Here is a 13,408-nt window from a genome sequence, read left to right on the forward strand (position 1 = left end):
AGCAGCAGAGGCTGGAGGCCGCGCCTGAGAGCCTGAGTCTGGACCTGGGCCCCACACGCTGAGGAGGGGACAGACTCCACGTGTGACCTTCCCATGACTTTAGAGGTGGAGAAAGGAAGGAGGGCTCCACGTCAGATGTCCTCCCCTAACCCGACTGTGGGTTCTCTGCTCTCAGAGACACAGCTTTGCTTTGGAGCCTAGGCTGCTCTCAAGTCTGTGCTCCTCCTGCCTCAGCTTTCTGAGTGCTGGAATTATAGGCTTCATCAGTCTATCCACTGCATCCACTGCTCTGACCCTTTTTATCCAACAGCTCTCATAAGCCCTTTCCACTCCACCTTTCATGGACTGTCAAGAGCCAAGACAATTTTGCTAACCTTTACTTAGAAAGACAAATCCTACAGATCAGCATACCGAGGAAGCCTTTTGGAATCACACTGTGAGCCGCCCGCCCGCCCGCCTGCCTGCCCTGTACATACAACTGAGACTTGCTCGCATGAGGGTAGGGCTGACCTCTGCTTTAAACATCTGCCCAGCATGCATGGGACTTTCGGTTTGACTGGGGGTGGGGGGAGATTGAAAAAAAAGGACAACTTCCACTCCTGCAAAACAAAACAAAAAACATTACCACCTCAAACTCCTCCGGTGATATTTTATAACTTGAAATTGTAATATTAAGATGTGGATATTTTTTTCAGTATTTTCAAACAAAACTTTCTTCCAAATGAACCCCAAAGTTGGTAGCTTTTTTTCAGCTTACTTCACTTTAGATGTTCAAACGGGTCTGAGAAAATAGCCCAGTGCTAGAGCACAGTCGGCCAGGTCTGTTCTCTAGTCCCCTAACAGCAGAAAGTCACGTGATTGTCACAGACTCTCTCTGGCAGCTGCGGCTTCCCTCCTAGATGTGTGCCGCGATTTTAATTTATCTTTTCATTTCAGAAGCAGAGGAGGGAAGTTTAGTATTTATAGCTGGGCCACACAGTCTATATGGAGGAGCCTTAAAAACTGAAGGTGCAGCGCCGGCTAACAGTGGAGCAGCGCTCCCCCTACTGGCACAACACATGACCTCTCAGAGCTGGTTAGGAGGCAGAACTGCAGGGAAAGGCAGAGGCAGGGGACTGCCTCCAGACAGAGAGTAACAGCACAATGCCCACAACTGTGGTGCCCGCAGAAGGTCTGCAGTGTCAGCACCTAACGCGGGGCAATGACAGCAATGGAGGGAACTGTGGACAAAAGGACCTACACGTTCCAAATCTACTTCCTGGGATGGGTCATTCCCGGGCAACCGCAGCAGCCTTCAAAGTTGTTAGTGTCTGCTGAATGGACAGCGTAGGGAGTAAGGTTTATTGAAGTCATGGTGGCACGGCTGCACACACCTTTAATCTCATCATTTGGGAGACACAGGTAGGTGGTTCCCTCTAAGTTCATGGCCAGCCTGGCCTATATAACAAGTTTCATGACAGCCAGGGCTGTGCACTGAGTCCCTGTCTCAAAAACAAACTTAACATCCCAAATAGACTGCAACTGTTCAAGTTAAAAAAATAGAAAAAGATGTTCCTTATGAAAGAATTAACTTTAAAAGATAAATCTAAATGGTGTCTGTTATTCGACAGGAAATTCTAAAATCCCCAAAGTGGGCAAGTGACATAAACATCCCTCCTGATGACACAGATGGATGACGGTGACTGGGGTCAGAGAAGTCAGCTTACCAATCAGCACCTAGTGGTGTCCTGTCTCAACTGCCTTCTACTAAGAACTGGCTTCTCTGTGCTTAATGTGTGCTCAAAGCACGGGCTACTTAACTGTGTCAAACCCTAAGCAGAATGTCCAAGAGACATTCCCTGTCTCTGGCTCTGATGGTGGGAGATGACGTCCCTAGAGGCTTCCGTAAGTTTGGTAGCGACAGCTCAGTCAGGTGCACAGCAGCAAACGTTCTGAAGATGGAAATACCTTAGGGCTCCGTCACAGCTTCAAAGTGAACACGGGAGCTTATGTGGCACCAGAAGACTGAGCCTGGTTCTGGAAAACGCTTTTCTCCATAATTAGGAAAGGACAGGGCTGTTCCCCAGAGGCGTCAGCATCAATACTAATCAGAATCATCTTCTGTGGGGTGGGGAGAAGAAAACTTCACCTGTCAGTCTCTCCCAAGAAAGCTCACCGTTCAACATCCACGTGATGGTTTCCAGCTTTGCCATCCACTGGCTTTAAGGTACAAAGCCGGTTTAACACACAAGCACGACCTCCTGCGCGCTTTGCTTGTGGCCATTTAAACCAGAAAACAGTTAGGGTGAAGCTTCGGTTAGGGTGAGCACATACCTGGTCGACGTGCTCGTCTTTTCCACTGTAGACATGAGCTTCGCAAATGCGTCGGTCACTCTGAGGCTTGAGGTGGAGGGCTCCAGCTTAGCAGTTGTTAATTCATACAACTCTGGATCCACACCTTACAGCACAGAATGACAGTGAGTGAGGGCAAGCTTCACGGGTCATAGCGAGTGGCAAGCTGTGACAGCAACAATACTCTATCCACGTGAGTCTGCATAAGCACCACTCACTGTCATCGTCATAGCAAGTGCTGCCCTTCTGCATGTGAGAAGTCATTGCTAAGCGTTCTGCATGGGGCGCGTGTGCTCCAAGTGGGTGGCTGGCAGATAACCATGCAGCTAGTTCTCACCTTCCACCCTTACAGGGTTTCAGGATTGAATTCAGGTCACCAACTTGGGCAGCAAGCACCTTTACCTGCTGAGCTCTCTGTGTCTATTTTTATTTTACGTGTGTCTGTCTGCATTTATGTATACATATCTATACATGCCTAGTGCCTGAGGAGGCTAGAAGGGGGTGTAGGAGTCCCTGGAATTGGAGTCACAGACGGTTGTGAACCACCATGTAGGTGTTTGGAATAGAACCCAGGTCTTTTGCAAGAGCAGCCAGTGCTCTTAACCACTGAGCCAATTACCCAACCTCATGTTTTCTTTATTAAATGGTAGGCTTTGAAGTATCTATAAAAGGAATACATAAAAATACCGTTTTGAAATAAATGTTATATGTAGCTGATGCCTTTCAAATACTTCAAGAATTTCCAGCACTCAGTTTTGTATTCATTTCTGACACACAGGTTTTATAAATAGAATGAGAGTGCTATGATATTCTCAACATTTTTATTTTACCCTATTTTAAGACAAGGTCTTGCTCTGTAGCCTACGCTGGCTTCGACTCATAATTCTCCTGCCTTAGCAGGAGAATTATCCCTGAGTGTTGGGATTACAGGTATGAGTTTCCACACCCAACCTTCAACGTTCTCGTTTTAAAAAAATATTTATTTTTACGTGCACGTCTGTGTAAAGGTGTGTGGATCCCCTGGGATGGGAATTAAAGACGGTTAGAAGCTGCTATGTGGGTGCTGGGAATTGCTTCCAGGTCCTTTGGAGGAGAGGCCAGTGCTCTTAACTGCTCTCTCCAGCTCAACGTCCTCGATTTTTAAACTGGCTGATGAACCTAATTTTGAACCTTGCTCTGATCTTATAAAAAAATTTTTTTAAGACTGCAGTATTTTTTTTCCATGTCAGAGACTTGAAGATTAATATAAAATCTCTGGTTTAAAAAATGATTTGGTAATTTGGTTATCTTAGCCATGACTAAAGAGACGAACAATTATTTAAAGCATCATATTATTACTAAAAATTGACTGCATGTTCTTTAGGTAAGAGGTGGTGTGGGTAAAATACTTCCAGAATGTGGCTCAGAGCACTGTGACATACAGGATCTGTTACACATGTGTAGTTGACTTTAATCTGGAAGCCCACAGTTAGGACAGTCAGCTATGGAAGCCTGCAGTTAGGACAGTCAGCCAGGGGAACAGAAAGACAGCTAAGCTGGGGCTATAGTTAAGCATCAGTTTACAAAAAATGCTTAACAGCCTCTCCGACTTCTAATTTTTCTTTCTTCTTTTAGACACGGCATTACCATGCTGCTCTGCTCTGCTGGTCTCAACCTCCTGAGATTTAGGTGATCCTCCTGCCTCAACTGGGACTACAAATGTGCGACTGTAATTGGTTCAAGTTTATTTTCTAAGAACAGCCTAGGAGATTAGACAAAAGGTATAATAAACTCATGAAAAGTTCTCTCATTTCTGAACCAATCCTCTGGTGAGCGCAGATGAACCTCAGATATTACAGGAATCAGCTTCCAGTTACTGAGTCCAAAACAAGGGAGAAGGTGTACGTTGACTCCCAAGGTCTTAATAGCTCATTCATGTACACTTTCAGGATATCCTTTAAAAACTTCTGTTTTTCTACAATAAGCATATAGGCCAAAGTTAAAATAGATGAAATTGTAGATGTCTATATAAAGAGCGAATGGACCAAAACCTTCTCTCTCTCACTGTGTAAGGTTAGTTACAGCACTGCAGGTGAGATCTGTGTACCATGCAGAACAAGGGCACCTGAGCGGTGGCAACAGTGTATGCGTACTGGACTGCCAAGCGGTACACGGGAGACTGAGAACAGCAGCACTGGCAATGACAGAAGAAAACCACCATTCTATCCCACACAACATCCCTCCCTCTGTAAACTGCCCCAACCCAACAATGACTGCGATCTGTGACAATTACAGTTAACGTTTTCAGAAACAAGGCAATTATTTACTATAAACTACAGAGTTTTTAATGGAAGTTTTTTAAAAACAGATCCTTACGGAGGCACAGCTTGATTACACAATTAACGTAGCCAGCCAAATTCTATGCCAACCTCCTAAAATCACACACACGATAGTTAACAGCAAGCTAAGAAAACATGACTTTCCCATAAACAAGTTTAAAAAAGGACAAACGAGTAGTAAGCTGAACACTAAAGAAGGACTTGGTACCTGAAGCCGGGGGAAGTTTTAATGAAACCCAGTAACAATAGAAAGCCAAGGCAAATTTACTGTAAACAAATTTCCACAGCAGCCAGAGCATACAGATGCAAACCCAGAGTTAAAGGTTTCCCAGGGCAGAGCCCTGGACCACTGCTCCCATCCACGGCAGCCTTAAACTTCCCAGACTGATTACCTTGCAGCTGTACCCTGAACCCAATTATCAGGCCTTCTCGGCACTTCTTTAAGCAGCCAGGTTATCTGTGTTCCTATCAATGCTTTTTAAACAAATTTAAAATATAAGCACATTTGACATCTAATCAAAAGAAAAAGTGACCTCTTTTTCATTATAATGCAGACTGACCAAATTTAGCTGAGAGAGAACTTGGGTAACTCCCCCTTTACCTCCAGTAAGAACCATGACAATTTTAGCTCCTCCAGGCTGCTCCATAGGTCAGATATTCTTAGTAGAACTTTAAGTAGTAAAGTATCAATTTAAGTAAGTAGGAGTTTAGCTCTGAGAAATCTAGTCCTTCCCCCTGAGATCCGTGGGCTTCCCTGGGGCAGGCAGGAGGGCTTCCCTAGCTGGAGATGAGAGAAGGGCACCTGGGGCAGGACTGCCCTTGGCTGGCTTTGTTCTCCCCTCATCTTCATGGCTGATAAACCGCTGAAGTGGGTGGCTGGGCTACCTAACAGACTCACCCCAAACAAAACACCCCTCAATTCTCAGGAACCCAGGCTAGCTACAAAACGGGCCACTAGTGGGCGCAGAAGGGAGTCCCCAGTTTGCATCCTGGGGGTTAGCATTTATTTATTGCAGTAGCTGTCTGATAACCAATGATTGCCACATCACAACTTTGGGAGGACAGGGATTCATTAAAATCATATTCAATAAAATGTAAACATTAAAATGCCATTATAATTTCCACCTTTTATTTGGTTAGGAAAGTACATTAGTCCTTTGGTCAGTGAACGAGGGTTGAACACTAATAGGTATAGTAAGCTGAAGCTTTAGCAGCTGGGTTCACAGCAGTTACTTTCTACCATTACCTTTTGTTAACATCTTTATTCTCCATGGAGACTAACAGTGTGCTTTCTGTTTAAGACTACGTAAAAACGGTAATGTTTTAAATAAGGGACTGCATAACTACATGCTAGATTCCAACATTTTGGATTCAATATGTATTTAGCAGCACTAATAAGCACTAACTAAAATGTTAGAATTTGTACAAGTTACATTATTATAGACACTATAATATGAAGACATCTTTGTGTATTAAAACGTTCTTATCTTGCTACTGTTATTTTCAAATGGCTTTACAGAATATGCTTTCAAAATAAGCATATAAATACGTTTTCCATTGAGAGGGGTGAGCTGTGTAGAGCCATCAGGGCTACAGCACTGTAGAAACTGCTGTCAGCTCTCAAGAGAGCCCTCAGAGAAGGTACTCCTAAGAACGCACTTCATGTGCATTGTTTCTTACAACCAGCTATCAGGAAGGAGAGGCACGGGGAGGACAGCCCACCCTGACCCTTGTTTATAGGAAAGTCAAGTGTGCCATGCTTTAGTAAATAACCACAACTATGGTTAAGCGCTCTGCTGACCTGGGATTGTGCTGCTGCTAGAGCTACTGTCATCCACGGGCCCAAAGAAATCAAGGTTCAGGAGAGCGGAACCTCCACTAGCTTGGAGTTCAGTGACCGTGTTGGTGGGCAGCCACACAGAAGGTAAGCCAAGGTAGGAGGGGTTATGTGTGAAAAGGGGTAAGACACACACTTGAACATGCAGGTTATAATTAGTAGTCATTACATATTTTAAAAATCAACATTAAAACAATGTGTACAGCATTAGGTTTTCATAACTAAAGTAACAATTTAACTCTCCTTGTGTACAATGTAAATAATGTAACACTTTGTTAGGTTTTAGTTAGAAGTCAGTTCTTTCAATCAAAACTGAAAAGTATCAGAAAGACCAGAGAAGGCATACTAGTTAAAGGGAAACAATACTTAATCTTAACCCAACAGTGAATCGTTACATGCCCGATCTCCCATGTTAGTTTCTAGTAACAATTTCTGGTTTCTATTGGATGCTTTTTAAAAGAATGACAAGGTTGTGAGTTTCAGGACATGCACCAACACATTAACTTATTTAAAATAACATTATATAGATGTAGTAACCGCCCTGCCCCGATGCACAAGCTGCACTGTTCCCCTTTAACTCTGCAACAGCAATCACAAATAGTATACATTTTTAAAGAAATTGTTAATAAAAAGCATGATGACTTGACTGAAGACACCAGACAACAGCAAAAGGTGCATCCATCCAGGCTTTCCTTCAGCAGGACATTCAACTGATGGCCTCCAGGGACCCCAGGGACCCCGGGTCCTAGCTCTAAGGAGAAGCTGTACAACTGTCTCAGGCAATGGCATGGTAAGTACCACTGGGATGACAGTGACAGTGTTCTAGACAATGGCTCAACCACTTACGAGGCAATTATAAACCAGGGTCCATGGAAAACCCATAGCATGGATTCTAAAACTAGTACTGTGTGTTAAAGACCCTATGGTATTTGCATAAGTTACTCCCCTTTTAGAGTTTAAAAGTCATAAGAAAAATCATTGATTTTTGGAACTGATCTGTTAATATTTGGAGCTAAGTTTAAAAATAATCATGAAAATCATTCATCTCCATTTGCATATAAGTACGCTATAAAATGCTACTGAGTCTGAAAACTACATTAAGTCAATAAATACGGATCTATCTGCACACTGGTTTTGGTTAAGTGAATAATTGTGCTTTATGCTTTGGAGCAACTGCTAGCCACAAGACTTTGTATCCAAGAAAATTTCACAAAGTAAAGCTGTAAAACATTCAAATAAAGTGGTTCTAGCTGAAATATCATTTAAATTATCTAATTTTGACTTAAGAAACTAAAACTTTACCTTATTCTTACTACCAATACGTGGGCATTAATATTGTTGATAACAGTAATGGCTGGTATCTTGAACAATTGCTATTTAGAAAGAAAGCCTGAATTTCCAAAGATAAGAGTAAGAAGTTATGTTCAAACAAAAAAGGAACTCAGCAGAGAGAAGTCTGTCTGAACTGTGTAGCTTTCTTAGCTCTAGCCCTCGTGCTAGAGGCTCTACGGAGAGACGTACCATCTAAAGGGTTAGTAAGGCCACTGCTACTCCAGTCAAACTGGACAGGTGGGAGAGACTCCTAGAGTTGAAAACCAAAACAAAACAAAAACAAAAACAAAAACAATCAAAATTAATCAGTATAGGTAGTAGCAACATAAAAATTTCTTAAAACAAAACGACTCCCTAAAAGTACAACAAGACCATTATGCAACAATGTACCTATGACAAACTTTGGATAACTACGATTTCAGGTTATTTGCAAATATTAACAAGCTGAGATTGGAATGCTTATAAACAGTATGCTTATTGATATTGTATTTTAAACTGTTAAATTTCAAGAAGAGGATTTAAAACAGAGTTTTTAAACTTAGTGATTACATTTATTTAAATACTAGTCATGTAACACTAACATAAAATACAGCAGCACAGGGAAGGAAGTGCATTGAGAGGGACATGGGGGCTGTTGAAGGTGAGAGTAACTACTAAGTAACTAGTCACATACAATCTTAACTAACTTAGCTGGTCTCATGACATAGAGAACAAGGAACAGAGTCCAAGATCTCTAGTACTTTATAAGTTTCCTGATTTCAAAAGAAAAGGAACTGCACCAAAAAATAGGATGCACACTTTTTTTTTGGTCTGTTTTTGAGACAAGGTCTTCCTATGTAGTTCTGAGTATGGCTGGCCTGGGACTCACTATGTAGACCAGGTTGTCCTTAAACTCAGAGCTCTACCTTCCTCTGCCTCTGAGTGCTAGAATCAAATTCCACCATGACTGGATGGAATGTACATTTTTAAGGTGTTCATTTTCAGATATTTAATTTAAAGTGAGAGAGAGAGAACAGAGATAGAGAAGTGTGTGTGTGTGTGTGTGTGTGTGTGTGTGTGTGTGTGTAGTGACCAGAGGAAGACACTGGACATCGTCTATCTTACTTCTCTAGGACAGGTCTGGTCTCTCACTCAACTGGAGCTAGGCTGCCAGTCAGAAAGGCCCAGGACTGGGTTACAGCCTCGGAATGACGTACTCTTTTTATTTGGTGCGGGAGATCGAAACTTAGGTCTGGATGCCTACACACAGGTAAATATTTTTAACCCACTGAACCATCTCTCTGGCCCAATTAATATATTTTTGAGATGAAGTCCTGCTAATTTCTCAGGTTAGTTTCAAACCTGTGGTCCTCATGCTTAAGGCTATTCAATAGGTGTAGGTATATGCCCCCATGACAGGTCAGGGATTTATTTTAGTCAAGTTCTCTGACTTCGAAATTATTTGAAATCATTATTTTCTTTTTCATTTTTGAGACAGAGTCTTGTTAAGTTGCTCAGGCTGGCCTTAAACTGACTATGGAAAGCCAGGCTGTTTTTTAAACTCTCTCCCACTGTTCCATCCTCCAAGTCTGATCATAGCACGCCTTAGAAGATTTATGAAATAACATGCTGAAATGAATTTTCTAAGTGATTAGATGACTCTAGGGTTTTCAATCTCAAAACATACACGGAACAATGGTAACACTGAACAGAAGGTAGTTGGCAAGTGTTCCTTAAATGACCAGTCTCTTCCCCTCAAGTTTTTGTTCCCTCTTTTGGTGGCTATGGTGACAACACTTATGGAATAACTTGTGCTCTATTAGGCTTTTAAACACCAGCATGCTGTGGCTTATTTACTCTCATGCCGTTGGCACTGATGGCCATGCTTCGCTGTAAGGAAGGCACTGTAACAACACTTCACTTCCCTTTTTTTCTGGGTAAAGACACTATTACCTGTAGGACAGGAACATGAATAAGTTCCTGTATTTAATTGCTTTGATAAAATGGGGACAGGCAGACTAATAAAAATCTAGTTCAGCCTGTCCATCTTGGAAGTTGAGAAGGTATAAACTCAAGTAAAAGGCTAACATCAGAGACGCCCGAGTGAAGGACGGTGGGACAGGAGGGAGGGTGACTGTGCAGCGTCTCTGTTCTGGGTCTGTGCTGTGCAACAGCTCCAACCTGCGCTAAATCCTCAGCTCCCGAGGGAGGGAGGGAGGGAGGGAGGGAGGGAGGGAGGGAGGGAGCGAGGGAGCGAGGGAGCGAGGGAGGGAGGGCGGGCTCTGTGATGAGGGAGGAGTTTTGTATGCCGACCGTGGGGTGATTACCTGCATCCACACCTGTGACCAGGCGAGACATAACTATATGTAAATGAATCTTATTCCTGATTATACCTTATACCCATTGTAATTATGTGAATGGTAGCCAAGGGCTATATAGGCAGACATGCAGGTCTTTTCTTTGTTCTATCTTTGTAATACCACAAATAACTAATAATTTCATATAAGTTAAAAATAATGCTGGGGAAACCCTATTTTATAACCTACCTAAAGATTAATAAATACATATGGAAAAAATCTTTTTTAGCTAACTGTAGAGCAAATACATCTGAGCAGATCTAACTGACTCCACTTTTGGAAAAGAGAGACCTTTAGTGATTATGTTAAACAATGAGAAACTAGGCAACTCAAACAGCTCCATCAAGAGGCTGAAGCTGCTGCCGCCGACCGGGTGGGTAAGGACCAGTCAGACTTGCTTGTGTAGAATGAAACATGAGTTCAAGACACCCGGCCTCTGCAAAAAAAACCAAACCAAACCAACAACAAAAAAACTTACCCTGTGTCCCCCTCTAAGATGTTTACCTTTTGTTCTATTTCTGATCTACTAAATTTCATACTCTCGTGGTGCAATTAATTATTAATCTCCCTCTGACCTTCAACTCAGTATTTACCTGCTCAGTCTCCCAAGTGCTGGTATGACTAAGTGCTCGACAAGAGAAGCGATGGTTGTAGGACTGACAAATGCTGCTCTGGTTGAGAGGGGAAAACCCCCAACCATAAAACAAGTGTTTACATTGGAACAGAGCAGGTAACTGACAAGGATTTATGCAACTGTGCTATGCTTGACAGTTCTATTCAGTGATGCTAAAAATAAAAGCACGCAAGGAATGTGAGGTACATGGTTTCTGGGGCAAAAGAAAAAATATGAGGTGCTGAACAGGCATTTCCTGATAATTTGCAGACTTCCATCATTACAGGCTATGGTCATTCACCTGAAAAGCACAACCACCACGAGATGCAACATGGCTACTCTATGAACAAAAAGTGCATGGACACTACACACGGCATGCTAGTGACTACATGTAAGACACAGCGCTTTACACCAAGAAAGCCCTTATAATGCAGTCAGGTGCTTATTTAACCTGAACCACAGGCATGAAGCCAAGCAATGACTGCAATTTGGTGATGGCAGGTAAGCAGCCCAGCACAAAATTCTAAATTAAAATACACGCACTTCATTTGGTCATCTGAAATATGCTTTTGGTTAAGTCTGAATTAAGTTATTTAAGACTGTAACACTGTCTAAGCTGTGACTAGAAGGTGCTTCTAAGATGTAGAGCTAAATGACAAGCAACAGCTAACCAATGAAGTAAGCAGCAGTTATGGGGATGCTGTATAGAAAAGGCAAAGAGCCAAGAGGAAAGGCTAACACTGCAGGGAGGAGGATGGTGCTCAGGCAGAAGGAAGTCAGCACAGAGTAGGCCTGGAGTGTAACGTGAGGGCAGGGAGAGGAGGGGCTGACAGACTGCATGACAGCCTGGCCGCCCGCCAACACCGGGCCAGCAGCAGTGTTAGCTCGCCCAGTGCCCCGGGGGTGGTAACACACTTAATCCCAGCACTCAGGAGGATCTCTAAGTCTGAGGACAGCCTGGTCTACAAAGCAAGTTCCAAGATAGCCAGGGCTACTAAGAGAAGCCCTGTCTCAAAAAACCAGACAACAAAACCCAGAGTGGCATGTAATAGTAAAAACAGATGTTTCTTCAAACACACTTGAAAGGGCTGGACCTATATTTATACATCATTTTCTAAAGAATGTTCTTTAAGACACTACTTCCACAAAAGTATGATTTTTCTCTTCTTAAACACTGCAAAACAGGTCCTGTGGTCAACTAAATTTGAGAAATGAACTAAAATTAAATAGTGGCATTTACTGCAGGGCTCAGGGGCACTGAACGTGTATTGTGAACCTCGGTATAGTATTTTCCCCAAACTTACTTTACCCTGGATCATGCTTTAGTGGGCTGCTGCTATAGAATACACATTTTGGGAAGAACTGTCCCAACATACGTTCATTAGATATAACTTATAGGTGTTAGCACAAATGCAGTGTTTCTTAGTGTTTGAAAATCTCACACTTATATTGTGTCAGTATTTATGATCTTAAAAATGAAGACTGTAACTTGGACTGGTTTAAAAACTTACTAATAATAACCATTTTGTTTCATATTTTATCTTTTATTTTTGAAAATTACAGATAATTTGTTCATTGCAGTCTAAGGATGTTAATTAAAATCAAAAACATGTCCACCTTCAGATTTTAAAAATACAAAATAGAAGACACATTAAGGGAATGAAGCAGTGTGTGTGCCATGTGCCCCTATCAATGCATCATCACTTGCACACGTATTTTACCTGGAATGGATCAGATGTACACGTGTTCATTTCTGGTGTCATAATGGTTGTCTGACCAATAGAAGCAATTTTTTCTGCAGCTGACAGTGGTTTCAGTGGCTCCTTGGTGGGCTCTAACATGCCCTGAAAAAGGTGTGTTAGTCATTAACCGGAAAGGAGCACACAAAGCTTATAATTACGGCGATGTAAGAGAAAAGACTTTTTTTCAAATATATACAGATTATTTTAGAAAAAATGTTTTGAAGTCAAATCTTCCACTTTTAATAATATTTTACTTTATGCTACTTAAGACACGAATATTACATGAAAAGGCAACATTTCTAACACAGTGGTGTGTTGAAAGCATATGTCTCTCAGTGTGAATTTCATATGTTTAAATCTGAGCGAGTGTCTCAGTACTATAGACAGACTGCATTTCAGAGACAAGACACTCTATGTACTCCACAGGATCGGAAACAATTCAAACATACTTTTTTTTAAGTAAAAAATGAAAATATTGTTGATGGGGATAGAAACAAACCAACCAAGCATCTGGTATCAAGGCTCTACCAAACATGAAATGGGTAATTCAGGTTAACTGCACAAAGAAGCAAGACTTTGACATATATAGATCATAGCTGAGGACCAGAGTGAGTGCTTATGATTACGTCTTCTGGAGACGAAACAACCTGATGAACTCTTAAATATCTGTTGGTTTACATTCCATACAAAAATCACTTTTAACTCTGTGTGTGCATATGTGCAAGAGATCAAAGCTACTAGCCAGTAATCTCAGAATCTGTGAATCTAAAACTGCCTTTTAGGAAAATCCCCACTTCCACAGAGGTATAAACTAGAAAAAAGCAATTTACACACTTAACGCCTCCCCAACAGACCTAATTCCTATATTAATACATGTGACAGGCTTCCGTGTAGTAGAA

General features: G+C 42.0%; 1 protein-coding gene across 1 annotated transcript in view; it reads right to left on the reverse strand.

Moving 5' to 3' along the window:
* Positions 1-13,408, reverse strand: part of Aftph (aftiphilin) — a 52,241-nt gene that overhangs the window by 3,773 nt on the left and 35,060 nt on the right. Inside the window, exons 6-9 of the mRNA XM_032917071.1 lie at positions 12,489-12,611; positions 8,008-8,068; positions 6,451-6,531; positions 2,314-2,437 (exon numbers count right to left, since the gene is read on the reverse strand). Coding sequence (XP_032772962.1) covers positions 2,314-2,437; positions 6,451-6,531; positions 8,008-8,068; positions 12,489-12,611 — 389 coding nt within the window. The remainder of the gene's footprint in view (positions 1-2,313; positions 2,438-6,450; positions 6,532-8,007; positions 8,069-12,488; positions 12,612-13,408) is intronic.

This window comes from Rattus rattus, chromosome 11 (genome assembly GCF_011064425.1).
Source record: "Rattus rattus isolate New Zealand chromosome 11, Rrattus_CSIRO_v1, whole genome shotgun sequence".
Lineage (NCBI taxonomy): Eukaryota > Metazoa > Chordata > Mammalia > Rodentia > Muridae > Rattus > Rattus rattus.